The sequence below is a fragment of the Patella vulgata genome, chromosome 2 (assembly GCF_932274485.2).
Source record: "Patella vulgata chromosome 2, xgPatVulg1.2, whole genome shotgun sequence".
Taxonomy (NCBI): Eukaryota; Metazoa; Mollusca; class Gastropoda; family Patellidae; genus Patella; species Patella vulgata.
The window spans coordinates 45,469,058-45,493,047 of record NC_065880.2 but is presented as its reverse complement, the minus strand read 5'-3'; the positions used below and the strand labels follow the sequence as shown (position 1 = coordinate 45,493,047).

At 30.6% G+C, this 23,990-nt stretch overlaps 2 protein-coding genes across 8 annotated transcripts in view; one reads left to right on the top strand and one right to left on the bottom strand.

The window, feature by feature from the left end:
- Nucleotides 1-9,318, top strand: part of LOC126810825 (long-chain-fatty-acid--CoA ligase 1) — a 40,503-nt gene extending 31,185 nt beyond the window's left edge. For all 5 annotated transcript variants that reach the window (XM_050536118.1, XM_050536119.2, XM_050536120.2 and 2 more), the window contains exons 10-22: nt 49-119; nt 350-433; nt 846-980; nt 1,463-1,545; nt 2,081-2,231; nt 3,579-3,651; nt 3,909-3,997; nt 4,443-4,559; nt 4,977-5,030; nt 5,587-5,676; nt 5,891-5,995; nt 6,203-6,274; nt 6,624-9,318. In XM_050536118.1, coding sequence (XP_050392075.1) covers nt 49-119; nt 350-433; nt 846-980; nt 1,463-1,545; nt 2,081-2,231; nt 3,579-3,651; nt 3,909-3,997; nt 4,443-4,559; nt 4,977-5,030; nt 5,587-5,676; nt 5,891-5,995; nt 6,203-6,274; nt 6,624-6,761 — 1,262 coding nt within the window. In that variant the 3' untranslated portion in view covers nt 6,762-9,318. The remainder of the gene's footprint in view (nt 1-48; nt 120-349; nt 434-845; nt 981-1,462; nt 1,546-2,080; nt 2,232-3,578; nt 3,652-3,908; nt 3,998-4,442; nt 4,560-4,976; nt 5,031-5,586; nt 5,677-5,890; nt 5,996-6,202; nt 6,275-6,623) is intronic.
- A 961-nt stretch (nt 9,319-10,279) lies between these two features.
- The window catches only part of LOC126810824 (bifunctional heparan sulfate N-deacetylase/N-sulfotransferase), a 35,716-nt gene continuing 22,005 nt past the window's right edge, over nt 10,280-23,990 (bottom strand). For all 3 annotated transcript variants that reach the window (XM_050536113.2, XM_050536112.2, XM_050536114.2), the window contains exons 5-14: nt 22,767-22,952; nt 21,978-22,106; nt 19,492-19,674; nt 19,092-19,188; nt 18,711-18,834; nt 17,391-17,565; nt 16,426-16,596; nt 16,037-16,146; nt 15,094-15,334; nt 10,280-14,529 (exon numbers count right to left, since the gene is read on the bottom strand). In XM_050536113.2, coding sequence (XP_050392070.1) covers nt 15,109-15,334; nt 16,037-16,146; nt 16,426-16,596; nt 17,391-17,565; nt 18,711-18,834; nt 19,092-19,188; nt 19,492-19,674; nt 21,978-22,106; nt 22,767-22,952 — 1,401 coding nt within the window. In that variant the 3' untranslated portion in view covers nt 10,280-14,529; nt 15,094-15,108. The remainder of the gene's footprint in view (nt 14,530-15,093; nt 15,335-16,036; nt 16,147-16,425; nt 16,597-17,390; nt 17,566-18,710; nt 18,835-19,091; nt 19,189-19,491; nt 19,675-21,977; nt 22,107-22,766; nt 22,953-23,990) is intronic.

Below are 23,990 nucleotides of genomic sequence, written 5' to 3'. Positions count from 1 at the left end.
TGTTTTGTATATATTTTACATAATTAGTATATTTTATTTTCTATCTAGGTTTACCAAAAGGAGCAATGTTATCTCATAAAGGTTTAGTAGCAGTGGTCAGTGCCATTGCAGTACAGTTGGTAAGCTTTATCATTATTTTATTCTTCTTAAATATCTGATGTCACTTCTCTATTATTTACAAAGTTTACAAAGATTACAGATTATGTGCTTTTGTATTGGTTGATGTAGTTTTGTTTGCTGCACAAAATTAATGTGAATTACATATTTTTTTGAACAAAGACACAAGTGTATATACACAATATGAATATTTTATAAACTGATTGTTAAAAAATTTGCACTTTAATTATAGCAACCTGCTGGTGTAGATATTGGACCAGGTGAAACAATGATATCATACTTACCATTAGCTCATAGTTATGAACGGATGTTGGAGGTAGGATATATTGTGTTTTAGCATGTAATTTGACCTGCGATAAAAACTGACTATTGCTGGGCTCATTACTACTAGGGGAGCTGCCGTGGGTCAGTGAGTAAGATGTTGGCTTGCTAACCGGGATATCTCCTGTTCATGATTTTCCGGGAAGGGCCTGGCAAGGTGGGGAGAGGGTAGTTTTTATTGTGAATAATAGAGAATTACAACAAACCAACTTGTATTTATTGAATTGGAAAGTGAAACTTGTTAACATCAGCACTACTAGACACCAATAAGTTGTTGTTACCTTTTGGAGTCTGCTTCATTTCATATTGTCAAGAATGCAGTATTTATATGCTGTAATAATGACACCATTATCCTTTCAGAATAATTTTGATATATGTCATTTGAATTGTATTCAATTCTTTTTCAGTGCTATATATTTACTCATGGGGCTAAATTGGGTTTTTTCCAAGGTGATGTACGGAAACTTATGGATGATATCAAGGAATTACAACCCACATTATTCCCTACTGTACCCCGATTATTAAACAGATTCTATGATAAGGTATTGATTTGATTTGGATGTTTTTAACAATTACACAAAAAAACAACTTAATTTTGAGAAGACCTAAAACATTTTGCACTTTTTCAATCTTACTGTCTAAGTTCACGTAGTGCCCCCAAATTCATTTGAAGTGGACTTTACCTAATGTTTTGTGCTTTCGGTTAGTGTAGTATTAGGTTTTGTCTCCTTTGTGTATAAATACATTTTTCTTAGCAACTACTGAACTGATTTACTTCATTTACATTTTAATAGTTAGGTTAGTATTGTGTCACTTTGTAGGTAATTATTTCTCAGTTTGAAAGATATGATAGAGTATTATTGATATGATTCTTCATAGAACATCTGATACCACTTTGCTTAATAATATAGCCATTAATATAGCCACTTCTGGAATATATTTTCTTGCAAGAATGAAAAATTCAATCGAATGTTTTAATACTCCATTCCAATTTCATTTATATTAGAATCATTGTTTTTTTTAGGTAATGGCTGGTGTTAATGCAAGCACCTTTAAAAAGTTTCTGTTTAATATTGCATTAGGTGAAAAAGAGAAGGAAATTAAAAGGTGAGAGACCTCTTGATTGTATTTTATTATTCTTTAAATTTCTCCACCTATAAAAAATGACTGGTTTTATTACCAGACAAAATATCTCATTATATCAAATATGTGACTTAGGATATGAACAAATATGTCATGTTTGATCATTAAATATGATATTTTTAGTCTATTTCATTTGCTCACATTGTAAAATGATGACTTCCAATTCATTTGCTGTCATGACAGATGAACCTTAAAATTATCATCCTTTGAAAAAGGTTTACTAGTAAGCAATGTAAAACACAGTTAAATTTTAGTCCTAGTTTTTGACTTATTGTATTGTTTGTATCGGCGATTCAAGTGTCATGGTTTCAATTTTATGCTTGTATTTGAAACAGAATAGGCCTGTTGCCTGCCAAACCTTGTGCGTTCTGCTGTTTTCTCTCATTGCTAAAGACGACTGCACACAAGCCAATTATTAAAATAAAAATATTTCATGTTAGTTCGGAAACTTGTTTATATTAAGTGGACATTAAACTCCATTTCTCTCTCTCTATTACAGGGGTGTTATAAGAGATAACAGTATCTGGGATCAGTTGGTGTTTAAGAAGATTCAAGCTGCCCTTGGAGGAAAAGTTAAACTGATAACCACCGGATCTGCCCCTCTTTCACCAAAAGTACTTTCTTTCTTACGATGTATTGTTGGCTGTCCAGTAAGTATGCATTTTCAGAATGAATAAAAATTAAGATTGACACAGGCTTCAAAATTAGAGCACGCAAATATGCAAAAAGAGAACTATAATGCAAAATTTTGCGTCTACAGTAATTTTGTTTAAAAAGCAAATTTTAAAACTAGAGTTTTTCTGTAGTTGAACTCTCTGAAAGCGTTCACAACAAAATTTCACATCAGATGCCACTTTGATTTGTTTAGACTCACTTTCCTTGAACAATCGGCCACGCATAACTTAACCAATGAAATAACAATATGTCACCCTCCAGTCAAATAATATATGCGAAACTCAAACTATGGGATATTATTGACCAGTCTTGTTATCGTATTGACCCTAAGAAGGTGATAGGGTCATTTCCCACGATTTACTCAGCCGTAACTAAAATACTACTGATGTAGTATTTTCGTGTAAACAATGATTACCGTATTTCTTAAATGCAAAAACCAAGAAAATACACATTTGTGAAGAAGTGGTGGTTGAATAGATCCAAACGATCAAATTCTGTTCCATTTGGCACCAGGCAGAAAAATGTTGTGTTAATTTTTTTGTGTGATTACAACTATTGAAAATTTTTGTTTGTTAGTTATGTTACACTTTGTTCTTTCTTCTAATTTTAAAAATTAGAAAAAAATTGCTTCTGGTGTTGAAAATATAAATCGAACCCTAAGTAACACGTATAATATTATTGATAAGCCTAAAGTGCGTATATTTTTGACTGACAATAGATAACCTTGCCTTGTCTAGATAACCTATAAAAAAAATTTATCTTTCATTATCTAGTGCAAAAGAAAACGTGATTAACAGTTCCCTTATCATACTTATAAATTATATCACATATTAAATTTATGTCATTCAAATCTGAACATCTACCCTGTATATCATATTTATTAAATAGAACCTGTTTTTTTAAATTGATAACATATTTCAAGTATATTTAGCTTTGTAAGTGTAATTAAGTTCAACATTTGAATTTCTTGGTATATAAATTGACTTACGGTTTAATTTTTAGATGGATATTTTCAATACCCTTCAGATATGGAGGAGCAAAAATTGTCCAAATCAGAGCCCCTATCTTTAACCTTGTTATGAGATATATACCTTTGGGCATATTTATAACCAATATCTTCTGATAGAACTATATTTCAGGTGTTTACAATATAGTTATTTTTGGGTGTTAAATAGACAACCTTGAACTATATTGATTTTCTCTGTTCTTGAGAATTGAGTCCAACAAAATTGGTTATAACTCTTGAGGCTTAACAGTTTTAAATAATTAGGCTTAAATTTAGTTTAGAGTGTAGTTGTTAAAAATTGGTGTGTTGTTTATAGGTTATAGAAGGATATGGTCAGACAGAGAGCCATGCTATATCAACATTACAGTTACCTGGAGATGCACAATCAGGTATATATATATTATTACATCAGTGTGAAGAAAACATTATGATGCAATGGGACATGATATATAAATGTCCAAAGAATCTGCAGTTTAAACTTTGAATTTTGATTGTGGTCTAAGGGGAGATAACTCTCGAGATGTCATAAAATTTAAATTTGAAAAGTGATAATTTTTTCAAGAATTTTAATTTTGTTTATTCAAATTGTCATATATATGAATTTGGTTGTTATAGTAATATTTCATTATGCTTAATATCTCTGCAGGAACTGTTGGTCCGCCATTAGCATGTAATGCAATTAAATTGTGTGATGTCACAGAGATGGAATACTATGCAAAGAATAATAAGGGAGAGGTATGGAATCCATAAATAAAGTGAAAATTAATATTTTTATTGCCACAGCCATAATATTATTCATTTAATTTCACAATCTGTTTCACAGCAGTAATGTGAAAGCCTCTTTTTAACTCTACACGATGACTGACCTTTAATGTCACGTGCAGTATAGGTCTATATGTGTGACGTCAGATCATACAGCTTTGATGACGTGTACATTGTTTACATTGCTCGTAACACAACCTAGTCCGGGCAGAATTGGTACCTTTTACTCATTTTGCATCTTCGTGTAATATTTTATGTACCCATTTACAGCTAATTAACTCTCCCCAATGCCATTCCCCCTCTCAGTGTTAGTAGCGGCCAAGCAAATATTTACTGTTGACTAGTTTGTTCATTTCCTCTTATTTCTTATTTCAAAGAAAACCTTAATTGATATTTTCTTATTTTTGTTTGTTTTCAGATTTGTGTTAAAGGGCCAAATGTATTTACAGGATATTTAAATGATCGTGTTAAAACTAAAGAAGCACTAGATGACGATGGTTGGTTACATACTGGTGATATTGGAGAATGGTTACCGGTTAGTTCAATCTTAAAATATGTAACAATTTGAAAGGATTTCATGAATTTTCTGGAATTGACCTTTCTGAATCTTAAATAAAATGACATGGTGATTGAACATCATTTTTTCTATGTAAGCTTCTGCAAGAAATTTTGTGATTATTATCTTAGTTTATTATACAGTTACAGTCCTATTATACCTTTCTTGTGGAATAATTAATGTTTAATCGACTCTAATGCTGATATTTGGCTCAGTGCTTTTTAAATTTTTGAACAACCATAAGGTCATGTGACAAGCCCTGATTCCCTTTACAAAGCTTCTATGTCAATGATTTAAGGGAAAAATTTATCAGTATCCTATATCAAAGAATCTTGTAACATGAGATTTATAAAAACAATTATGTTGAGGTGCTGTAAATGAATATTTATTTTTCAGTCTGGTACCTTGAAAATTATTGATAGAAAGAAGCATATCTTCAAGCTAGCTCAGGTATTGTCAGATTATTATTGTATGTTTAATGGAATATAGGATAAAATTCAACTGTTCAAATATATGAAATATAACCATTTGAGTACTTGAGAATCTTATTTATACATTATATAAAGTTGCATCACAAGGTTTGAATTTGAGAGGACTGGCCATTTAGCTTCTGTCCCAGTGTGTGCCAAGAGAAACCTTGATCTAAGGTGTTTCGGTTCCAGCCTATGAGGCTGAACTGTTGCCTTGTTGTTTGGATGGGATGGAAAAGACAAGATCCACCCATGTACACAGTGGTTGGTGTGCACATAACACAATCTGTGACAGTATAAAATCAAAGAATAGAAGGCAGAAATCTCTATCCTGGTAGAATTCCCCCATCTCATATTCCATATTTAAACAGAAATAAAATTTACCATCATGGTTGTCCCAAAATGGCCAAAGTATTGTGTCGACAAGAAATTAAACACCATTCCATATAACATGATTTATCAGCTGAATATCCTTCATGGCTGATTTACACTGTACTTTGATCTAGACATAATATAAATGTCTTCTGTTATTATAGGGTGAATATATAGCACCGGAGAAGATAGAGAATGTCTATGTACGATCCTCTCTCATATCACAAGTATTTGTACATGGTGACAGCTTACAGGTAAATCTCTTTACTCCTGTCAAAATTCTTAATTTCTTTATAATTCCTAAATTTTATGCCATTCCTGGTACCGCTATCTACTATTGTACAAATTGAAATTAATGGAGCATTGAAGATGTTATGATACCAATATACTAATATTGAAATTCACAGAGTTAACTCTCAGATGAAAGTCTATAAATTAATATACCTGAAATTTACCCTGTTATTGTAGGCTTGTTTAATTGGTATTGTTGTGCCTGATCCAGATTTACTACCCAAATTTTGTAAACAGAAATTAAATTTAACAGGAAATATTTCTGATCTTGCCAGAAATCCAGTAAGTTATTATTTTTGTATGCCCAAATATTGTACTTATCTTTTCATTCACATTTCTAGTTTTAAAGCCCAGTACAGAGTTTATAATAGACATTTTAAAACTTCCTTTGTGATATTTGTTTGAGATTGTTTAGTTTCACCAAATTTGATATAAATTACAATGAGATATTTTGTAGGTATATTATGTTCTATGATTGTGTTTTTCTAGGAAGTGAAGAAAGCCATTATGGCGGATCTAGTGGAAGTAGGAAAGAAATCTGGTTTACAATCATTTGAACAGGTATTTTATAACTTGCTTCATCAGATTATTTACCTTTCCTTATTTCACAATAAAGAATTCTATACAGACATTATTTCTTACCCATGTAATGTGAGATTCAAATTATTGTTGTAAAACTATACCATCTGGTTGTCTACATGTATATACCTTTTTAATTTAACAATATATAAATATATCTGTCCAATTTACCATGTTATCTTATGAATTCCATATCATGAACTGATGAGAAATAAATGCTTCTTAACTGTAGGTGAAAGAAAAATAAAGCTAGATTATTATGATTTTGAATGAATACATTCTTTAAAATGTTATTACATACTTTTACATATATTAAATTTTTATTTTGTAGATTAAAGATGTGTATGTTTATCCAGAGATGTTTTCAGTTGAAAACGGTCTGCTCACACCCACCTTTAAAGCCAAACGACAAGAGCTCTTAAAATACTTTAAAAAACAGTTACAAGAGATGTACGATAAAATGGCCTAATATTGATGGATTGATCATTCCAAAAATCACAGATATACAATGCCACATTAAACTTGAGTTAAATATATTATATATACTTTATTGTTTTAGTTATAATCTTATTTATTATCAAAAAAACACACAAAAATGAAGAAGAGCTAGTTTTATAAGATACGATTGACTTTTGGATGCAATTATTTTTTTTGGGTTTATTTGTTGTTTTTTGTGAGTGTTTTTGTGTTTGGGTTAGTGACCAACATGTTTAATGTAAATATTGATGTAATTGTATAAAAAAAAAATGGAAAAACTTAAGTAAGCGATTATTAAAAAAAAGAATCCAATTTAATAAAAATGAAAAGAAAAGATGTTTTGAAATACATCAGCAAATATTTGGAGTGTAGTGAAGGGTTAGTTGTCTAGATAATATTAGATAATGAGTTAATTGTACAGTGTTGGTTTTAGAAAAACATATGAGATTATTAAAACTTTACAATATGGAAGGCGTTAAAGATACACTCATGCATAATCATCATTATTAAAGTGTAAATTGAATATTTAAAGTTGACTTGGAATTTCAGCTATGTATATTAAGAAAATTTGTTTGTTTATTTATACAATGAATTATTAGACTTGGCAGTGCTAAATTTTGAACTGTCTAAAATATGAGTCGGGTTGGGGTGGAGATTGCTAGATTTGCAGTACAGGCCAATTGTAATGGATTAAATAGATTGGAAGTTTGCACAGTAACAGTTTTAACAGACTACTTCTTGCAAATGTATATTTCTATGAACCTGTTCTACCATTGGCTACTATTTTAACTTCTCTGTACATGTCAGTCGAGTTGGCCCTCTGTATATCGAATATGATTATAGTATGAAAGAAAGATGCTAGGTGTATGAAAGATAGATGATGTAGATGAGTGTAGGAAAGGTTAATATATCTCTACTTTTAAGTGCAGAGCTTGAGTAAATTGTGAAGCATTATATAGTGAGAAGTGTTTAAACTGTTAATATAACCTGTGAATATACTGATAGTTGTGTTTAATTGTTAGTATAGTAATTATAATGTTGGCAGCATTCTTTCTAAACCTCACAAAAGCTGCTATAGATTCCCTAATATTACTAGTAGGAGGTTAAACCGCATTTCATTTATTTTTATTATTAATTCCATACTTTGTGAAACTTTTAACATTTATTTAAATAGAAAAGAATAAATAATTTTATAATGGTTGGCTTATACATATATTGCGTTGGAAGTACTGATGAGTTATTGGGAATATAAAAATTAATTGATGAGTTAAAGGAACAACAAACAGGTGGCATTTAAAATTTAAAGAATATACCATACTATTATTGCAATTTTGGGTAAAGAAATACAAAACTATATATATGAAGAACCTGGAGAATTAAAATTGGCAATTTGAAATTGATTGAAACTTGATCTAGGATAAATTGATTAGAATAATTATTTGACTGGTATGTTATTTGGGTGCTTGTGATTTGCGTAGGGTATTATTCTAGCATGATTTCTCTTTACACATTTCTCATGGTCTCTATAGTTTATTCTATATGCATCACTCATAGTATTGAATTCCATAGATTGTTTGGTTAAATTATTTATTGTTGATTGTTTTTTGTTTACGTACATATGTATAATACACAAGTAGCGTTTGTTATTAGTTTGTATGTGCAATGCTGTTCAGTGTCATTAAAAGATTAGTAAGCTCATTAATTTTAAAAAATAGTTTAATAATTACTAACTATCCAGCATGGGTTTATGTTGTTTAAGTAAAATTTCTATCCTCTTATGTTTTATGGATTTTCTCACAAAGCAGGTTAAAAAGTAAAATCAGTGGTGGGTAGAAAGATATTTTATCAAACAGTCCATTGGTTATAGGGGCAGATATGCTATTTGCTGAATACAAATTACAAAATAAATTGTTTGTCCTCATTTTGGACCAAATTTTAATATTCATTAATTTTTCACCCAACCTCATTGATCCAAATTAATCAAATTGTTTTCTTACCCTTAACTTATAGAACAAAAACAGCTTATTATTCACAGTATTTACTTTAACTGAATCATAAAGAAGTAATAATTATAATTTTATTAATATTGTGACAGTATTGTCCTTTTAAAAATATTTGCTAAATATGAAATTATTTAATGTGTGCTTCATTTTCATGTGACTGACCCATAGCTTTAGTGAATTTGTTCTCTTGATCAGTTCCGCATTTTGATGTCTCTTAGCCTTTTAGTCACAGTTCAACTAAAATGTACATTATACCCTAGTAATTTATTTTAGTGCATGTAATTAGTTCTGATTTATTATTGCAATTCAGACGTTTGATTAAAAAAAAAATTCGAAAAACTGTGGGTCATCATATTTATGAGTAAATTGCTCATCAAATAAGGTTACACAAGCTTCATTTTATAGCCAGTTTATATTTGATCAATTTCATTTGTAATTATTAAACTGTATATGTACACATGTATATCAAATTTCTTGAAGCTTAAAGGCTTAAATTGTCATTCTATACAGCTCTTAATTTGCAAATAAAAATAAGTTGTGATTCAATTAGTGTTCTATATTTAAATCCAGGTGCTGAACCTCTGTCTTTCTACAGGTACTTCATCTTTCTCCAACTTTTAAGACCCATGCATGCAAGCAAATTATTGAAATAAAATGATAACCATCCTGAAATGACATTATTAGTGTTGAGCCACCAACCCCATGATCCATACTGCTGCAGTACATGTAACTAGAGTTCATAGGGTTGAATCATGTTGGGGGTCTAAAACAGTGTCAGTGGAATTTGTCGAGATAGTTGTTTAGATGTGTCAAAAAAAAGAGCAAGGTCTCTGTATAACCCTATTAACATCTCTGCCAAGAACAATTTCCTAGGACACGCTTTTGAGGGCCACACTATATTTTGTTCTGGAACATTTTCATTAGTTTGGTCATATTTACTTTCACTAAAGTAAAAAAAAATTCTTGTCAAAAGGTTAATATCCCTGAATCATTCAGTCTTAGCCTATATAGCAACAAATCTTAAGTTAGTGTGTCAAAATTTCCAACGAATTTAGTGAGGTTTTAACATCCTTCATGTATCTGCCTGCACCAACCAGGATAATGAAGACAGGCATATGCCATTCAGAAATTTTCCCTCGACAGCAATTAATTCCAACTGTGGAAGGTGTTTTGCCAGGCTCTCTGGATTCTGTTACACATCTCACTGACAAGGGAAAACCACACTAGAAAAAAAATGGGGATCCAACTTAGACCTCCCGGTTAGTAGGCCAGCGCTTTTCTCACTGAGCCACTGTGGCTCCCCAAAAATTCAAGTTGTCTGGCCATTTTGGATTAGTTTTCTCCCCATGTTATCACTGCCCTAGTTTTCTTAATTTTATGTGACCTTATGAACAAACTACCAGTAAATGGGGAATTGTTGTGATATCACCTCTTGAATAAACCTATTTCACACAGTGAGTGGACTGGTGTCTTTACTAACTATGAAGTAACACGTAACAGATTTCACTAAGAAATATTTAATTTTTGCAATAAAACAGACATAATATACATATACAAGACAATGATTGTCCATTAAATGTGATGTTAATGAATGATAATTCTATAAAAAATATAATCCCTACAACTAATATTTCTATCCAATCTTGGAAACTTTAGTTCAATTAATTTTAATTTTAAGATTCCATAGAATATCTGTAAGTAATAAATGAATCTGGGTACAGTTACATGTATATCAAATGATGGTAAATAATAGAAATTGTTGAATTGCCATGTTGGTCCTGAAATAGCATTTCTTTCACTCAATACTGGAAAACTACTCCTATGTCAAATAGTCACACTAAACAGGAAACTGACATGAAATAATTTTCCAAAAATAGACTGTAATATCATACTTTCTGAATAGAAATACATGTATTCAGGTAACACAATTAAAACTTTTATAATAGACAAAAATATGACAATCTAAATTACTTTTACATACATATTTTTGAAATATAAGTTATTAATAAGTATGCTAAACTAAGATAGCTTTTTGTTTTCTTTATCAATTAATTCATGTATATCAGTTTTTAGAAAATATTAATTTATTGTAAAATGCCCAACAATAATTTAAGTATCATTTGATATGAAGAAAGATAGAAGGAACACTTTTTGTTAACGACCCAGGAACAATAGGATGTGTTAAGTTGTATTCTTAAATGTCAAGCTCTTTAGCTTTTTTTTAGCTTTAAAAAAACAAAAAAGAAACAAAATAATAACAAAACAAGTCAATGCATCATCCTTGACCTTCATATATATTCTGGATGTTTTGTTTGAGACTAACATTTCACCATCTTTTATCCAGACCAAATCAACTTTAGATTTCCAGCTGTTAATAAATTCTTCAGTTTAAATTTAGCATAAGGGGACATGCTGACAATCCACCACCAATGTGCTGGGTCTTTAAAATAAGCATATCTAATAATAGTGGTGACAATGCGAGTTATTCAAACAAAAATAAAACTATTTACCCTGTTTTAGCTACGATGTACATGTACATCAAGAATGATCAGTTTCCTGTATAACACCAACTATAATAAAGTCTTATATTTAAACAAAAATATAATTGAAAATATATATATGATATGATCTATGAATGAAAATATATTTTTCACCATAACTAAAACATCACTCTCACGCATTATCCCGATCTGACGATGTTACATCTAGAATTGCAACATTAAAATGTATCTCTAAAACGAGATTAACAAACAATTACATGTATTTGTAAAAGCAGTGTGTTTTCATTGTGTCTCAGTCAAGAAAATGTGCCCTCATTGTTTAAAATATTTAGAATCCTTTATGAACTAAACATAAACACAGACTAGGTCCACCAGCAGCATTGTCATTGTACAGGCATATATCATGAAAATTGCTGTATACATGCACAATTGCTAATTTCTAAAAACTAAACAAGGCAAGAACATTCACTAAAGAGCGTCTTAAGATCTTAAAGAGACTTTTTCACTTTCAACAAAAATATCAATTCATTTTTAATATTAGATTCACCTAATTATTCAAAATCCAACAACTGCGACTGTACTGTGCAGTGATAGCTTATGGCTAGCTCCCGGATCCATTCACTTGTTCTGATATATGCGCTTTGTTTTTTGTGGTGTCTGTATATTGTGTACGGTCCGTAGCTTTGTTTTGTGTAAGCGTTTGTGTGTGGTGCGGTCCCCCTTCATTTACTACTAGTAAAAGACTTTTTGCACAAGCCTTTTTGAAACAACTTGAAAATAACTAAAAATAAAATTCTAATACTATTAGTAATAGTGAAAACATCTGCCAGTGATGCATTACTCCATTTGTTTTAGTTTTTCACTCATAGTCTATATTAATCTTAGTACACAAATTTAAGATACAAACACAAAATAAAGACAGATTTTTAACATACATACAAAAAGACTAACTGGTAACAATTCGTTGACGTATATTGAAAATATCTGAACCGGTAACAAATAATTTTTGCATAAAAATGCAAGCAATAGATTCTTGTTACCAGTGATGTTATTTTGGCAGAAATAAGGAAGCGTTGAGAAACTGATATGATAATATATTCTGTAAAGATATTAAGAGCAAGAATGGCATAGTTTCTAACTATTTTCTACTACTTGATATCTTGTACAAGTTGTATAGAATCCGCTGAACTGAACATAAGTAATGAAAGCAAACAATCTGCATGGAAGACATATACTATACTAATACAATAATATACATATTAAAATCATGCCTTTCACTAAAAAATATGACAGAAACAAGTATAAAGAAAAAATGTAAAAATATTAATATATACAAATAAACATATCAATTTCATGTTTATCCTCATATATATTACATAACAACAATAAATATACATCACTAAATACTTTTAATATTATTTATCTATTGTTTACAAGACATGTATCAATCTCCGGGACCATGGATGGATTTAATTTCTACTGATATCTATCTAAAGTTACCCAAGCTGCTTGTAAATTTTATTCAAAGAATAACATTAAGTTGAAGCTCAGTATTTACTCCTGTCAGAAAGTCTATTATGTCTGTATTCATAAAAGGGAATTCGGGGGCAAATAACTTGTCTGAAATTGATAGATCTTTCGATTCTCACTTTGTATTTACTGACTGATGGAGAAGCTTTCATTTGCCTTTGAATTTGAATATGAATGCAACAGACTTTAGGCTTATACTTAACCTCAGTTAAATGTTATTTTTAAAAGATTTTACATTTTACAAGTGCCTGTAAACTCACTGCTATAAATTAAGTTAAAATTAAAGTATATTTATATCTAAACTCACCGCTATAAATTTAGTTTAAATTTACAATATATTTTGATTTAAAGATACAGCTTTTCTTCACAGAAGAAAAAACTTTAAAATATCAATAATATGTGTTTATATACAATCTGAGAAATAATCGTCATATTATGCACTACATATAATATTTTATACATTAGTACTACAACATTTCATAAAACTAGCATCTGATGCCCAAGGCAGTTCATGTTGAGTTCATAAAAATAAATATCCACACTAGTCACTTCACTTCTTCTTTTTTCGGCTTGGATTTGCTCAACAATAGTAATAACAGTCTTTGTGATTAAATCATGCTTTTTTAAATTTAAAATATTCATGTTCAATAATAGCAAAACAATTTTTTAACATGTTCTCTAGCTGTACATTTCACAATATATTTTAAGCATTAAATATGATATTTCAAAATGGTGTATGTTACACATAACTCAACAATACGGTTTGGAATTTAGAAATCATTTGTAATTTATAATTTGCGTAAGTTTGTGGATGGGTTTCTTTACTGGCACATATTGAAATTTTTAGGTTCATAATTAAAGTCAACAATCAATAGCACTTGTAATTTGAGATTCAATTTTGTTGGTTATCAAGACAAAAATACAATATTATTACTAAAGAGAGCTAGGACACTTGTCTCCATCTATCATATAATAACATATTCTTCTTCTTTACAGTAGGACACCACTGCATTTCACTGTGTTCATGGTGCAAACATTGGAAATGATCTTTCAAGACACATTTGAGAAAACAGAACATTCATTGGTTATAAAAATAACATTTAAAATACATCTGTTTACCAAACATCTAGGTTAGAAAAACCTTTTTGACATAACACTATCAATTATTATTATTGTTATAGTCACAGATCTGTGGCATGCAGTATCATGAAAGATCAAGAAATTCTGACCCAAGATTTGTAGCATGCAGAGTATAAACAGGAACTAGCAGATATTAAATCTTTAGGCCCTATGTCCATGTAATCCTGTATGTCTTTGTAAACATGTATGTTCTGTAACCATGTATGTTCGATAAGTTGGCATCAAAAAACTGTCTTTCCACTTTTTTAGCATATATTCAGTTTGCATCTGTAAAATCAGGTACAAAACTATGGACATGGAAAGATATGAAATACAGTAGTGGCTGTGGTATAAAGAACAGATTTCTGTTGAAATAATCTCTCGATAAAACACATTTGGCTAAAATTAGAAATAAGAATTTGAACAAGTTCGAAACTTTGGGTACCAGTTATGTTTTAAAATGCCTCACTTATTTTGCCATCAGTCTTCTGTGATATTATATTTTGAAATTACCTTCCCACAATACACAATTATAAGCTGATACATAGAGTAAGGTATTAACAATATTGTTTATTTGGTTAAGTGTTGACTAGTCATCTGCTCTCACCTAATAAAAAAAAAAACGCAAATTTAAATTTTCCCATAAAAACAACCAGGGATTCGAAACCACGCCAGTTGACTCAATGACAAGCTTTATGATACAGCACAAATGCTAACCATTCGCATGACAAATAACATATAAACATGGCATTGTTCTAATTCACTAACTTTATCTCTAGTTTTGTTCTTCTTAATCCATTATATGTTTTAAAAGACCAAAAGTGTATAATCAACAAAGACTTGCTAAAATTTCAGATTTCAAACTTGCTTGATTAAATAAACTATAAGTCACAATTATTTTCAACTTACATTTACAACAGTAGGCTACTATTAACAAACATGAATTACAATATCATCTAGCTGTATATTAACATTAGAAGTATCAATGGTTTGGCTATATATTACACTATATGAAACTAAATTAACCATGATCAAATATGTCAGAGTAACACTCAAGTCAGTGGTCTAGATAATTAGCTGATTTCTTAATAGAAAGAATGAGCAAATTTAGTTTATTCTATTCAAGTATTCAGTAAATATCTTATTATATTTCTATTTACTGTATGCTTACCATTTGATTGTTTATTCATTCATCCCCACCTCGCAATTCTTCCTCTAACCAAGCTGGTACTTCTGTATTTAATTTATCCAATAACTTAGATAATGCCACATTATGTCGTTGATAATATTGTTTTAGAAAAAGTTGTTCTTCTTTGTTCATTGGAGGATATGTTCTTCCTTTACTTTTACCTAAACACTTATTTCTATCTTCTGATACAACTTGACAGAAGAAACCCTTTTTAGGATCAAACCTGGAGGAAAAGTAGTGAAATTAGTTAGGTTTGATTTTTCTGTGGTTAAATATAAAAGAGGTGTGATAGCTGTTTGATAAGACCACTGGATTCGTAACTTCAATATTTTGAGTTCCAATCTCGGCATGGGTAGATGATAAGACCTTTTTCAATAAACACTAGATGCCAGAATGTGTTCACCACTCATATCATCTCCATTACACGTGTAGCATTAAGATTTCAGATTTATTCTAGTACTTAGAAAACACAGACAAACTCTAAAGAACAGTCACAAATAGTTTTAAAAAATACCTTGCTTTGTATTACATTATAAGATGTTATAAATTAAAATGTAAACAATGAGATAATATGTCAAGAAATTGTAATTGACATCCAATGCCGGACCGCTGAACTGAAGTGACGACAAAATATGTCCACATTAAATGGATGTTTAAAAGTTGATGGACAGATTCTAAAATATACAGCTAATCTGACAGAGTAAGTGTATCTTGTCATTTGAATGGAAAAAAATACTGGAGGTGCACAAAAATTGTTCAATTTGGACATTCATTGATTAGAAATTACAATTTATATTTTAAATTGAATATATATCACCATATTTACATTCATATTACATTAGGATGTGCTGGTGGACCCATTTTCGTCTATTTTAAGGTACAAACAATAAAACCATACGCCATTTAAAGAAGATTTGTTTCTCACCTCAAAAATTGGCTATAATCAAAATAAGGATCTATATGTAGAAATCGTTGAATTGTATGCATCACATGTATAGGATCATTCTTTAACTGTTCACCATCAACAATAAATAACTAAAAATAATATAAATAAACTATTTACAACAATCTGACATTTTTAGGTATGAGCATGTGCAACTTATGAAAACACATCTTGTATCAAGTGTTCTAGAAGGATCAAGTACACATACTAACGTTTTGATTTAGAAAGAACATCTAACTTAAATTACCACCATTTCTTCTTAAAAGTTTTAATCAAAGTCTAACAAACAACTAATAATTTAAATGCTCCCCTCCCACCTCGTGTCATTCCTACTACCATCGCCCAATAAAAATACAGAAAAACTAACAAACCTGTCTAGAAGGGTAGTAGTCTAACCATCGTATTAAATGTTGTGCATACATTCCAGGATTTAAACAACGGTTTCGTAATTCACGTAATTTACGTGGATCAATATCTGTAGCTGTTATTACATCATAAAAGGAATAATTTAATGCTGTTGGATCTTCATGAGATCTCATATGCTGAAAACAAAAGAGCATTTTTTTCTGAGAAAGTTAAGTCTATGTAACATTTTTTATTTTACTCAACATTTGTTTGGGTATCAATTTGACAAGCAAATACTAATACACAAAATGTTTTCTAAAATTTATTGAATAAAATATAAACAGACAAGAATAGTTTGTAAATGTTTGATAATACTCAGATTTCTAGCAAATGATACAAAATCAATTCCTTTGGGGACCATGAAATACATCTGGATGTCCGCAAAGTCAAAGGTTTCCAAGAAGAATATGGGATTAGTGAAACAAAGATAGCCAAGTAAAATTGAATATGAAATTGTTGGTACTGGAGACAATGAATTTCAGCATATTAGAAATGGATTTTTACGTCCACTCGACACAAACTAAGTCATTTCAGGACTAACATAAGTTTAATTTTATCTAAATACATTGTAATTCAATTGTGTGTGGGGGTCTTTAGCCGCGGGAGGAGCTCGGAGGTTGGACAAACGACTCTACTCCTTGTCAAGTACAAAGGGGGAATAGAAACCATGCCACTTGCCTCAATGACAGAACTTGTCATCTAATGCGCAGGCTTTAAACCATTGGGCCAAACAACCAACCAACCCCACCCAAAAGCTAATACATTACAGGAATGGTGATCATCTTGCTATGTGTTGATGTACCATGCTTTGTTCGAGTTTATCAAAGATTTATGTGAAAAGCAGTGGCATGCTTCCAAGAACATCTGGTTGAGAACTACTGGCCTAAGGTACACATTTACGCAAAAAACCATGCAAACATTAACTACTAACCTGATACCAGGAGTAAGCTCGTTTAGATGGATTAATTAATATACATATTATTTTAGCTCTAGGTAACAATGCAAATGCCCTTCTAGGCACCACCTCATTATCAAAATATGTTGCACTTTTTTCAAATAAATAAGTAGAGGTAGTATTTTTTGGTGTGGGGAAAAACTCCATATACCTACAAAAAAATTAAATACACGCTATCATTCCATCTTATTAACTCATCTATTGTCAATTATCTTTCCCATTCATCAATCAGTCAAGATGGAGAGAAAGTTAATATATTATTCATAAACTTCAACCAGTAAATAGAATTATTTCAGTCTAAGAAAGAAAATTATATAAGAATCAATGAAGATGTCTAGACAATCAATAAGTTAATCGTGTGAGGCTTAAAACTACACAATTATAAAATATTTAGTTCTTCATCAAATTGCTATAGTTTATAAAAGCTTTATCACATCCTCTACCATTCTGTACCATGGTAATAATGATCTCTACACAGATAACAGTTTATAGAATGTATTCCCTACCATGTTATGTTATGGTAATTATTATCTCTACATAACAGTTTATAGAATGTATTCCCTACCATTTTATGTTATGGTAATAATTATCTCTACATAACAGTTTATAGAATGTATTCCCTACCATGTTATGTTATGGTAATAACAGTTTATAGAATGTATTCCCTACCATGTTATGTTATGGTAATAATTATCTCTACATAGCAGTTTATAGAATGTGTTTCCTACCATTTTATGTTATGGTAATAATTATCTTTATAAAAGTAACAGTCTATAAAATGTGTTCCCTACCATATTATGTCATGGTGTTTATTATTTCTACAAGATTCACAGTTTACAAAAAATTTTCAACTACCAGTTTTTATCATGGTAATAATTATTAATATCACTTAAAACCCCTGATCATCATTTATGTTTTCAAACAATATATGATTTTAATTTTTCACAACTTAATCTATGCTAAAATCTACTCAAATTGATTTGTTCTCATTTAATTAAGAAAAGAAGATATAATTTGTGGAAATCTTTAATTCATTATATCATATCAACATTCACAATCATCAGGTTTATAACAGTTTATGGTCATTTCATTATCTCCACCAATTAAGTAACAGTTTATAAATTATTTTTATTAAAGTAATAGTTTATAGTAGTAACTATTTATATTAAAGTAATAGTTTATAGTAATAATTATTTATATTAAAATAACGTTTACAGTAGTATTTTTTTTTTTTTTTTTTTTTTAACCAAAGTAACAAATTATAGTAGGAATTGTTCCTACAAAAACATAACATACCAGTCGATTCCATGGTAATAATTATTACCATTAAAAAACTGAACTTCTTCAAATGTATCAGGACTATTGAAATTACTCTCAATAGCAGGATGCATTCCAAGAAATGTATAAAGAGCAGTTGTACCTGAAAATATAATGTCAATCAAATTACTCATTTTTCTTAAGTTATCTTTTCTTTTTTATTGTATATTTATTATTGTTGCCCAAATCAGAAATCTTAGGTTTTTAAATTTTATTTTAAAAACTTTTTGTTAAGATCTTATACAATTCTATCATTAGCTTATATTGAAATATTCATGAATAATAACATAAACAGACACTAAACGCCATTCTATTCTTTTTTTCTGTGATTTTAAAAGCAAGGAATTTCATGGTACCTACCAGTTTTTTGAGGTCCGATGACAAGAAAATTGGGCAGTTTTTCACAGGTTTTATTGGTAGACCAGATACTGAGATGTCTCTTATGGTCACATGGATTCTAAATAAGGAAAAGAATAAAATATTTTCTCATTATTACAGATTAAAAATGCAATGAATTGTGATAAATGTTATATAATCTGATTCTTCTGTTTATTTTTTTTTCCCAGACAAATTGCTGTACAACATGAATATAATGACACGATGTAAATAAACAAGTCTAGATACTGAAATATTAAACACATGGTAAAGTTGCACGCTTATTATATTGTATTGATCTTTTAACACAAATTCAAAAAATTTTGTTGACATGAATTGAAAAATGATGAATGTATAAAAAGTAGCCTAGTAATGGTTACTGTACCTGCCATATTGGGTCTCTTTCTTCAGGATACATTTCAAAATATTTAAGAGCTAATTGAAGAGGTGGAACTGCGAGTAATTTTAAGTTGGTCCAACACTGAATAAACTTTAGAACACTTTCAAATGTATATAATGCTAATCTGTCATTACCATAATTTGACATATGTGTCATGAATACACTAATCTGAAAGTAAAACCCCAATAAAACAAGTGGTTGCCATGCAAGATATGCGGAGATGGACAGAGAACAAGCTAAAAAAAAAAGATAGGTTGCCAGGCAACGAAACATACGCCCACAGCAGCTAAGTCGTCTGAGCAGTCAACAAGAGTGGGCGTATAAAAATGATTTTCCATACAATCAGGGGCCATAATCAAGGATGTTATGGTCTGACATGCATCAATATCAACAGGAACCGAGATCTTTGGGATATAAACATATGTTTTAAGTTTCATCAAAATCGGATAAAAATTGTGATTTCTAGAAGGTCCACAATCTAAAAACGTGATTTTTCGTACAATTAGGGGCCATAATGCAGAAAGTCATGCTCCAATACGCGATAACATCGAAAGCAACTGTGATTTTTCATATAAACAGGGGCCATAATCCATGAATGGACGGACAGACAGGGCCGACAACAGTATAAAATATAAAAATATTCCATTTATTATCATTAACTTTCATTATCTATCTATTACAAATATCATAACTATCAAGACTTTTTTAAACAAGCCAACAGTAAAGCCGATGTCCCCTGTCGCAATTCCAAAATAATAGCACATTTATCTTTTTGAAAAGTATCAAACAACCCAAATGATTATCTATGCTTAGTCTAAACATAAAATGATCACAATCAAACTCATCACTCTATCAGTTAGGATCAAAGTTATCTTGTCCCAAAGCATCGACCAATGAAACAGTTTAGCTCTGCTTAACTTTAGCGGAAAATGTTGATCACTGAACTCATTGAAGAGATTCATCTAATGAACATCTCTACACCATGTTTAACCATTCTACCTCAATTAAAAGCAGAGTTGTTATGTTCCAAAGTCTTGACCAATCAAATTGCTCATTGCTACTAAATCAAAGCAGAAAATCCTCATCATCGAACTTTGTCAAAGTATTGATAAAATGAATCTATACTCTGAGTTTCATCACTCTCACCCAATTAGAACCAAAGTCTCAACCACTTAAATTGCTTATCTCTTCTTACCCTAAGCAGAAAATGCTCATATTCGAACTCCATCAAAGCATCGACCTAATAAACATCTACACCATGTTTGAACATTCTAGCACAAGGAGAGTTATTGTGTTCCAACATCGAAACCAATAACATTGAAATCTCTACTTAGCCTAAGAAGAAAATGCTCATCATCTAACTTAGTCAAGGTATTGATGTAATGAAACTATACACCACTCTCACTCAATTAGAATCAAAGTTATCAAGCTCCAATGTCTCGACCAATAAAATTGCTTATCGCTCTGCTTACACAGAGCTGAAAATGCTCATTATCGAACTTAAGTCAAGGTATTCATATAATGAAACAATACACCAAGTTTCATTACTCTAGACCCAAAGTTGTCAGGTCCCAAAGCATCAACCAATCAAATTGCTTATCCCTGCTTACCCTAAGCAGAAATGCTCATCTTCGAACTCCATCAAAGCATCGACCTAATAAACACCTACACCATGTTTGAACATTCTAGCACAATTAGAAGGGGAGTTATTGTGTCCCAAAAAGTGTGACGGACGGACAGACAGATGGATGAACAGACAGACCCATTTTAATAATCGCCTGCTATCTTCGAAAGGCGGGGAACAAAAATCAGCGGCCTTCTTTGTCTTCCTAGCATAAACCATGCATATAATGGTTTATGTAGCTTTTAGATTGCCCCCAAGATTTTTCAGTATTATTAGTCAATAAATCTGAAAGGAATTATCAGAAATGATTGAAAATTAATCGACTTCTTCATCCCCTGAAAGGAATTATCAGAAATGATTGAAAATCAATGGACTTCTTCATCCCGTAAGGCAAGCGACAGTGGCACAGTGAATAAGACGCTGGCTTGCTAAACAGGGAGGTCTTGGGTTCGCACATGGTTTTTACCAAGAAAGTTCCTCAGAAGTCCTGGCAATGAGAGTGCCTGGTCTTCATATTTTACAGAAAATCAAGGTTCAGGCAAAATTTTCCTCATAGCACACTGTACGACGTATGCTACCTTCATTAGCCCTGTCCTGGTAGGACATTAAATCCCATTTCATTGTATCTCACTAAAACAAACAATACAGCAATTTGAAGTCAATCAGATTATAACCTTAGCCTCTATATGTAACCAGCAATAATTGTGAATAACAGACAATAATATACAAACATATTTAAATGAGAGGATTATCTTACCACCTCAAATGGGAAAGAACATTTTATGATTGGATAAGTATATATCTAATGAAAAAATGATACATGAATAAAATAAAAAAATATTCGTACTGGATTAAAGAGAATAATTTGGAAGAGTTCACCGCCTTTAATACTATCATCTAGATGTTTACGGCCACCAGGGTAATCACTCAGAAAGAGAGTATGAGTATATAATCCACACGTTTGTCTGGGTAAAACCTGAAATATAGTGAAACTTATTTGTACAAGATGCAGAATATCTAAAGTAAAAAAACAGAAAACAAACATAATCTAATTTTATATGACAAATATAAACTGACATTAATTACATTTGAGAAAAGGTAATCTAACTAAAAAATTCAAGTTATATTATTATGTACATTTTCCATGCCAAAAAAATAAGATGAAAATGATGTTACATGTACAAATACAAACATAATCTAATTGAAGATTTTTTTTACGAAAAGGTAATTTAACTAAAAAATTGAATTAAAAAGACTGTATCCATTATTCATGCAGAAAAGTAAAATGAAAATGATGTTACATATAAATAAAGCCAAAATGAGTTGATGTAATGACAGATATTTACATCCTTTTATAATAATTTACTGTTTTTCTTTGTGTATAATCCGTGAATTCTGTATTATAGCATGTTGGAATTTCTAAAGTAAATGAGGGTGTGAAACCGACATAAATCTGTACTACATGTATGCAAATGTTGAAATCCATTGTGTACATACACAGTCTGTATAACCCTGTGTAATGACACGAAGATTCCATGCTATATCTATCCCAGACATCAACAGTATGTTTAGGGTGGTATACTAAAAACATGGGCGTAGAAAAACACTGTCTTTATTTTTATTATGTAATACGTACCATGACACCTTTATATATAAAACCTCTTCTCCTCCAGGCAGGGTGAAGTCTGGGATATTCTTCTGTACTGGTGACCTTCACATCCCAAACATTTCTCCATGCTGTGTATAATGGTTCATGTATGGGATAAACACCAGAATGATGGGGGGCTACAGCATAGTTCTGTTTTACTGGGATGTTGTTTTCCTAATACACAGAAATAAAAGTAACAAAATTGTAAATTTTCTACTATATATGTTTGGTTTATTTCAATATAACACATTGTATCTTTGGTTTGTTTTAATTAGAACATTGGATGAAATTGAAATATGAAAGATTGTTTGCCAGGCATCAAAACATATGTCCACCTACTTTGTTTATTATGAGCCTAGAGTTACTTGCTCTGTGTTAACTCCAAAATAATACAAAGTATTGTACACAAGCCAACAGTGAGGCTGATGTCCCCTGCCAAAATCCCAAAATAAATAGATGACACACATTAATTAATCGCACATTTTGTTTTTTTCAAAACTATCAAGCAATCAAACTATACACTAAGTTTCATCACTCTCTATCAGATAGAATCAAGATTATCTTGTCCCAAAGCATGGATCAATGAAATTGATTAGCTCTGCTTAGCTGTGTCCGTTTGAAGCTGCACAAGTCAGGAAAGTAAGTTTTGAGAAAAAGCAAGTTAAAGATGTTGGTATGTTCCAATACAAAATCACATAGCAACCAGGCAATTTATTTACTATTTTGTCGTTCAATAAAAACATTTCCAATGACAGTGTTACAATTTAGAACAAATGAGAATACTCCATAGTTTAGTAATCCATGTTTTGAATATTATAACTTTTATGAGAATAACTTCTGTTAATCTCATCAATTAATTAGCACCTTTAGTGGTCAAGACATTAAAATTGTTTATTGGGTAATCAAGTTTAGTTTATTGGGTACCAAGTTTAATTTCTTGACCATCAAAGAAGCCACCACACCTACATGTATACGTGTGTTCTGTTACATGTATCTTTGTCACACAACTGAACTAAACTAAGGTTTTGTGTGTACATGTTATTTACAGGTAAGGGTATCAGAATCTGAATCACTGATAGAATGATAAAATTGTAATTTCATTTGTAAGAGATGCTGTTCACTTTAGGACCTTTTGGTATAGTGAAACAAACAGGAAAATTTTCTCACTCAAGATTCGTCGCTTTTCGACTCATTCTTTGTTCTAATGTTTCC